Genomic DNA, 7,308 nt, shown 5'->3' on the forward strand with positions numbered 1-7,308 from the left:
GTTGGGACGGAGTGTCTAGCTTTCCGGAAAGAAATAGGAGTGCTATTTCCCCGGATTCCAGAATCTGGAGGGGTCTCGGGCTCAGAACTCAAACTAATTTATATAAACTGTTAGCTACCTGGTCATCCCTGAGTTGAATTTATTTAACATCCAGATTCATTTTCAGAGAATGAGATGCTAGGAGTGAGGGAAAGGGTTGATCCATCTTCGATGGAGATGTTGATTTTTATCTACTGAACAAAAACAATAGTAATATAATAAACAGTAGTTGCCCTGTTTTTGGGAGTGACCTTGTGGTCTGCGGATACTGAGACCCAGCCATGAGCTCACTATTTTTGAATATAATTAAGTTAATTTGAGCGTTCTGGTCGAAGCCAGAAAGCAGTAACGTTTTGTCGACCCGATGTTAGGAAAACCACCAAAGGAACTGGCTTTGGCAGATACGGTGAAAAGCATGTAGAGCTGTGTTTAGACGCTAACCAGTCGTTTTAGAACCTAGCTTTATTTTCCGTCGATATGTACTTCCTGGCGAATGTTACGTTATAATTAGGGGAAAATGATTTAAGTAAAAATAAATAGACTATTTTAGTAACATGGGTTGCCATAATAGTTACTGGTTTTCTAATTTAATCCCATTGTCTCAATGCAATATTTCAATGTAATCGACCTTTGCCACAAGTGATATGCTGATTTTGTGCCAATTGTGGTATTTTATAGAACTTCATTTGATTTTCCAAGGAAAAACTTTCATGTGTTTTATTTTTAATGTTTCAAGATGTGATATGTCTGAAGACGATCCTATAACGGGAATTGGTGTTATCGAATCTATCTCAAATGTACCGCAGGGGTATGTTGCAATTACAACATCAGCTGATGGCAAAGATGCTGATATTTGGAAGGATGGATTTTTTGCTCGAGCTGTCCGGCGATATATTTGCTATACACGAGTATTTCCTCTCGATAACGGCCGGTGGAGAAACGTCGTGAAAGACATTAAAATCGTTAAGGTAAATAAAATACGCTTCGAGCAAAAAAAAACGATCACTGTTTTTAGTTGATAAATTTCAGAGAAATTCTGAAATGTAACTATTGACATCTGATTTAAGGATGGAACTGGCGAAGCGCCTCCTGGCTATGTTGTCATCAGTCAGACTATGGGATCTGCTCAGCGACAGCCGGCGCTACAGGGTCTGCGGCTTTTTATCAAAAACGAACCGAGAGAAGTTTGTGATGGAGCTTTCACGGACCTTCTTCTCGTGTCTAAAGGTGAATTTTCTGCTCAATAATCGAAACATCGATACCAATTGTTGACAAACATTTTTGAGAAATGTGTCTATCCTAATCATGGGGCGTGTCTAGTATTGAAAAAGGTAATTGCAATAGTGAGACAATAATTAAGAGTAATGAACATAGTGGGTACTTTTATAAAGGTCTTGCTGATTATTATTTTGTTTTTTCATGAAAAAGACTTTGTTCACGCTCAGTTTTAATTTTTCGCTCTTGTGATTTCTTTTCAGGTTCAGAGCATTTCCATTGTTAAAAGGGAGGCAAACTCCATTATCGAACAGCAAAAGGTCACGAAAAACGTGATCGACTTCTAATTTTGAAAATGGAAATTAATCCAGTTTTCTCAAATTGGGTTAATTTTTAACAAAAAAGTGTCCATCATTAATTGTTCTACAAATTCAAAGAGCTTTAAGGCCATCTAATTTTTTTTACTCGAAACTCAAACGTTGAATATTTTTGAAAAATTAAGTCGTTTTTTTTTCAGTTTCCTTGCGTTCATTACTCCTTTCCTACTGTCACATGGCTATGTTTGATTGTTCCGACCATTGAAAACATAGACATTTAACCTCCATAATCAGAGCAACAAACTGTATGCATGTTACCGAAACGTGCTGGAAAAATAAAGTAATTTTAGATCCCATAACTATGGCCAGCGAGACAATAATTAATTTAAAAAAACTAAATTACAAAAGGGGCCCTTCCGTTTAGTTACGGTAAGTGCACAAGCTGGATAGAGCCATACCAGCGATATAAAAATGAATATATATCGGCAATGAAGTCATAAATCAGCATTAAATGCATCGTCGTCATGTTAATTTATCTTAGCCGTCCTTCCTCTACAATAGCGCTTATGGAGTTGTCGATAATTTGAACTTTGCGTAGCGATCTGCACCCCCTTATAAAAAGTATAGAGCTCCTCAGGAGCGCGAAGCTTATTTTAGTTCTTATGTAGTTTATAGATTCTAGATAGCTTTCTTGTCTTTTTTCACTTAGTTTTTCGGCTAATCGCTGCATCGTCCGCGTGGCTGTTGGAGCAGCGCCACCGGTGCATCCGAAAATTAGCGGACAGAAGCTACTCTGCTCTACGTTTAAAATTCTTTGCTGATATTTGGAGTTTTTCAGCGTTTCGTGGTATTTGTATGCGTCCTTATGCAGTTTTCGCGATGTTTTGGCATGGGGGTTGAAAATTTTCACATCAAAGAAAGCGCGGCTGAATCGTGAACCCCAGAGTCCGTTTGCCTTAATGTCAAGTCGTGCCTCATCTTCAGTTGTAGTTGAATTGTTGACAAAGCTTTCGCCTTGCAACGGCTGAAGTTTCGGCTCAATCTCGACGTCATGGCAAACCTCGTTCATGAGGTTGGCGAATATGTCTCTAATTTCATTGCGTCTTTTGTTTGTGTAACCACCCTTTGCACAGTGAAGCACATGTGTCAAGTTAAAATTAGCACCACATGCACATGTGAGTGGGGTTTTGGTTGGTTCCCATCCGTATCTTAAGTAAATACCATCTCTGAATTCTGATTTATTCAGGTTGAAGTTGTATCTACTCAGTGGTAAAGCATTGAGCCAGTTAGAGGCTCCCTTTTCAGAGGCCAGGTCGATTGCGTATTTATCTGTTTCATTTAAGGAGTTAATGAGGTTTTTTTTTTTTTATTTGTTCTATCAGTTTTCAATTTTCTGATTTTCGTACATATTTTTTCTTGCTGTGTTACTGCTGTAACAGGATCTTGATATTCCAGTACTAGTGATGTTTCCTTAGACCATTCTAGGTAGCTTTCATGATCGGATGGCAGCTTGATGTTAAGTCCGCCCATTTTAAGGGGTAAGGAAGATATCTCACGGAACTGGGGGTTTAAAGTGTCTTTACCGACTAGGTTAGGTAATAATTGTTCTTTCATAATATTTCCACATATTTCTAAGTTTTCCATGGTGTTAGGCGTTTTCCTGGCAAGAAATGAAAGCTTTTCTTGAACTCCTCTATTATAGGAGGCATAAACGTTTTGGCGATTTTCGTTAGTTTTTTCAAAAATTTGATTTGCTCATTCTGTTGAAATTCGAGGAACTTTTTACATTCAGATTCTGTTCCTATAACTGACCAAGCACTCGGGCTACTGCTTTTTTAGTGATTCTTGTTTTTGCGAAGATATTCTGAGCTTCACCGAGTTTTTCATCCTTGACAATGAGTTGGCATTTGAATGCTTTCACGTGGTAGCCGAAAAATTTACCCTGTGATACAATTTTATCGAGGACGGTTCGTAGATTGCTTAATTTAAGGACTGCGTTTCCGTCGTCTGCGTACCATTTATGTGTTACATCGTCTACTGATAAAAGTTTTATGAGAGGTATTATGGCTAGACCGTACATGGCCATTGCTAGTGGATCCCCCCGGGGTTGTCCCTTCTTGGAGAGTAGATTGTTTTTTTTTATTAACGAATAGTTTAGAGTAGGAGTTCTTAATTGCTGTTAAAAGAGAAGGGCAGGTATTATCGATGTTTTTCAATGCCAGCTTTCGGTTCAGCGAGTTGAAAGCGTTTTCGGCATCTATCAGTAAAGCAGCATCGGCGGAAGTTTTGCTGTTTTAAACCAGACAATAGTTAATTGTTCCGACTATTGAAAATTACCGCAAATAGTAATTGTTTGGATTGATTGATATATCATATTAAAAATTTAAAAACGTTGTCAAAGTGTCGAGAAAAACTGATTTGAAAATTTGATATTTAGTCTAATTTCGAGTGAGTGACGCGATCGAGTTACATTCATTATATAGACTCAGAAAATTTGCTTTTTCTGAATTGAAAATTTTATTTAAAATTTCTTTTAGCGCTTCCTTGACTATAAAAACGTCCAGAGAATAGAAGTTCTAGAAAAACTTCTATGGTCTTCTTATCATACGATGGACAATAAATGACAAAATTAAACAAAAAATAAGGATAGCCGGCTACTGTGCAAGTAGCACAGAATGTTCCGACCATATTTAAAAAAAATAAAAGTTTGTTCAAACAAGTTTTTTTTTCTGCGTGGTGTGATAAACAGATGTGAACGAAAAAATAGATTTGACAGTCATGCTAAAAAACTCCAAAAACGAACTTTACTTGAGGTAAACAAAGCTTTCTCGGCTTAAATTGAGCATAAATAAGCTATTGAAAGCCTAATCGCTCACCTTATTAGCTCGAAAATAGAAAAATCAAAAAGTTTAAACCAGGTCTTGACCCGAAAATTTTTTTAGGAAATTTTGTAGTTGTCGAATCACGTTTGAAAGGGCTTCCCTCAACCCAGTCCGATGATTATTTATGGTACCTCACATGCTGTGTGGAAAACAAAAATGTATATAAAAAAAAACAAACAACCGAATGCAAAGGTTCTCCCCATTTTTCAGTTGGTCAGAACAAAAACATTACTTTCTTTGTAGTTGTTTATCAATATGTTTTGAACGAACCCTCTGTGCTACTTGCTGTTTTTATCCGGCTATCCTTGTGTTATTCAGTATGGGCTCTTAGTAATGATTTCGAAATAAATTGTCTTGCGTGTACCTTGATTTTCAAAAAGTTTTTATTTGGTTAAGTGATCCATGAAATATTTTTTAAAAATTGCGAAACTTGATCTCGGTTAGCCAACAATTCGTTATATATACGAACTCGTAATGGGCGACAGTTCGTAGTTTTCAGTAAAGCGACTTTTCGTTTCAAAGCAGAACGTTTAACGGGGTTTTCTTTAATATTGTGCAATTTAAAAAAATAAATTGACATCAAAGACAAATACTAAAATTTCCTTTAAGTCAAGTATTACAGACAACTTGCAGGATTTTAACGATTCTATTTTCTTGATAGTTTTTAACAACTGAAAATCGAGAGCTTTCTTGTTGTTGGCTGTTTATGGTGGCTTTTATCCGGATCTAATACTTGCATTTGGCTAAGTCCTGACAAGCTTTCACCAAGCCTTTCATGAAAGCACGCGGAAAATGGTCTGAAAGGCATTGACAGACGCTTTCTTGAAGTCTAGAAAATTTTTGGTGGGTTCTAGTCTTGTGTTTTCTTGTAGCGCTTCAAAAGCCCTCACGTGCTGGTCTTTGAGTTGAGTTCCAAAAAACGGTTTATCGCAAACGAAACGGGTTCAACTTAGGATCCCCCCAGGAAATTACCAGTATGCTTGAAAAAATAATTAATCAACCGTAACTTCAGCTAGCTCAAAAATTCTCCTAGTCCTCGCAAAATTACAAGCCTTCTATTCGAGCTTTTTAACGCTTTAGTTTATCCAAAATTGAGCCTAATTTTAAGGTGTAATTTCTAGTACATGTGCAAAAATGAAACACAAGTTGACTTACGAGTTGGCATATGTGGAATGATTGCATGGCTATGTTCAAGCCTTTCACTAACGGTTGTGCTATCGAAAGTAATAATAGGAAATTTTGCAGGGACGTTAGCAACATCGCCATATTGTCTGGCCAGTTATCTTGCTGTGTCAAGTTTGTGTAAACTTTTCGCCCCCCAGAAGTTAAGTGTTTACCATTTTCGTGAAAATTTTTTTCCTTTGAGAGGAAGTTGCTAATTGCTTAGCCGTTGTTGAGCGAATTTTAATTGGATGAATTTGGTGGGTGAAAAAAAAACGAATTTTTAAGAAATGAGGAAGAAATGGGTCCATTTGTATAGTGCATAGTTACTGTTTTAATGATAACTAAATTGAAATAAAATCAAAACTGATAAACCAAAATTTAGCTAAGCTTTAATTCTTAGTCCCCCACCTGAGGCTTTTGATGCAATTTAAAAGTGGAATAAATTTTTTCAATTCCTCAACACTAGGACGCAATGTTTCCTCCTTATCAGCACTTAAATGTTACAAATTGTTGCCCTTCAAAATTTACGAATCGCCGCTTTTTACGAATTGACTCCAGTAAAAACTATTTTCTTTCGTGTTTTGCCTTTTTGATAACAGTTTTTTATTATCTGAACTTTTTCATTTAGAAAGTATGAAGAGACGCGATTTCATCATTTGGTACTTTTTGTCTGGCATTAAATATCAAAAGATTCGGTTTCAACTCTTTTTTTCGGACTTGAATTTTTGGGTCGGTTGTTTTCAAGAAATCTTTATTTAATTTCTGTTTCACCTTAAGATCTTAGTACAATAAGACGTTTTAAGCGAAGTTTCTGAAAAAAGAGACTCTAATAAGCGAAATTCTGTTAACAAAATGTTCTTTACCTTTTTAAATTGGTTTGAATTTTAAATGTTGATAATTGAAACAACACGTTAGTCACACGCTGTAGTCAAATAAGATTCAGGGTTGCTTGTTGTGATAATGAAACTACTGTCGACATACTCTTGCTAACTTTCGTTATCTTTAATTTAATGTTGACATTGCGTCATAATTGCTACAGTCTGAAGTTTAAATCTATCCATTTGTTACTAGGTGCAAGAAACGAGAAGACAGTAACTACGAATTATATCAAAATCGGAGAGCTTAACGGGATGTTTCTTTACGGAAAATGGAAAAACTTATCCCCACTAACGGCTAGCAGCGCCACAGTACAATCGACGATTCCGAACCCGGCGACAGAGAGAACTCCTCAACAAAGTACAGCGGCTATGACTAATAATGCAGTTACGGAGAATGGGTTTGAATTAATAGGTGGAACGAATAGCACAGCTATGATGATGCCCCAGCAGGTCTGTCGGCCAAACGACCAGTGGAGTGCGATGACACTGGAGCGACAGAAGAGCGAAGTGTTGACAACGGGAATAGATGGAGTAAAATTCGTCATTAATCCGAAGTACTCCAACAATTCAAATGGAGCAGGAGCTGCTAATCCAATTGTTATTCCTTCTTTTGATACTATGACAATGGATCAGATTGACTCGAAGTCTACGTACTCCTTGGATCTAGAGAGATCTCTGGTTAATTGACTTCGAAACGTGCCAGCTGCATATTGATCAACTGTGTAAAGTGAAATTTTATCTTAATTATGTTTAGATGTTTAGATTTGCTAGAATATACCAGTAATTGAATTCATTTTTGAATTTTTTTTTTCG

The 7,308-nt window shown here is 36.7% G+C and overlaps 1 protein-coding gene across 1 annotated transcript; it reads left to right on the forward strand.

Annotated features, from left to right (window-relative positions):
- The first annotated feature begins 779 nt into the window (after window positions 1–779).
- LOC134842373 (multivesicular body subunit 12B-like) lies at window positions 780–7,308 on the forward strand. The gene is made up of 3 exons (XM_063858681.1): window positions 780–1,007; window positions 1,107–1,266; window positions 6,689–7,308. Exons 1-3 carry the CDS (start codon window positions 783–785, stop codon window positions 7,180–7,182), a joined length of 879 nt encoding a protein of 292 aa, XP_063714751.1. The 5' UTR covers window positions 780–782; the 3' UTR covers window positions 7,183–7,308.

The sequence above is a fragment of the Symsagittifera roscoffensis genome, chromosome 3 (genome assembly GCF_963678635.1).
Source record: "Symsagittifera roscoffensis chromosome 3, txSymRosc1.1, whole genome shotgun sequence".
Taxonomy (NCBI): Eukaryota; Metazoa; Xenacoelomorpha; order Acoela; family Convolutidae; genus Symsagittifera; species Symsagittifera roscoffensis.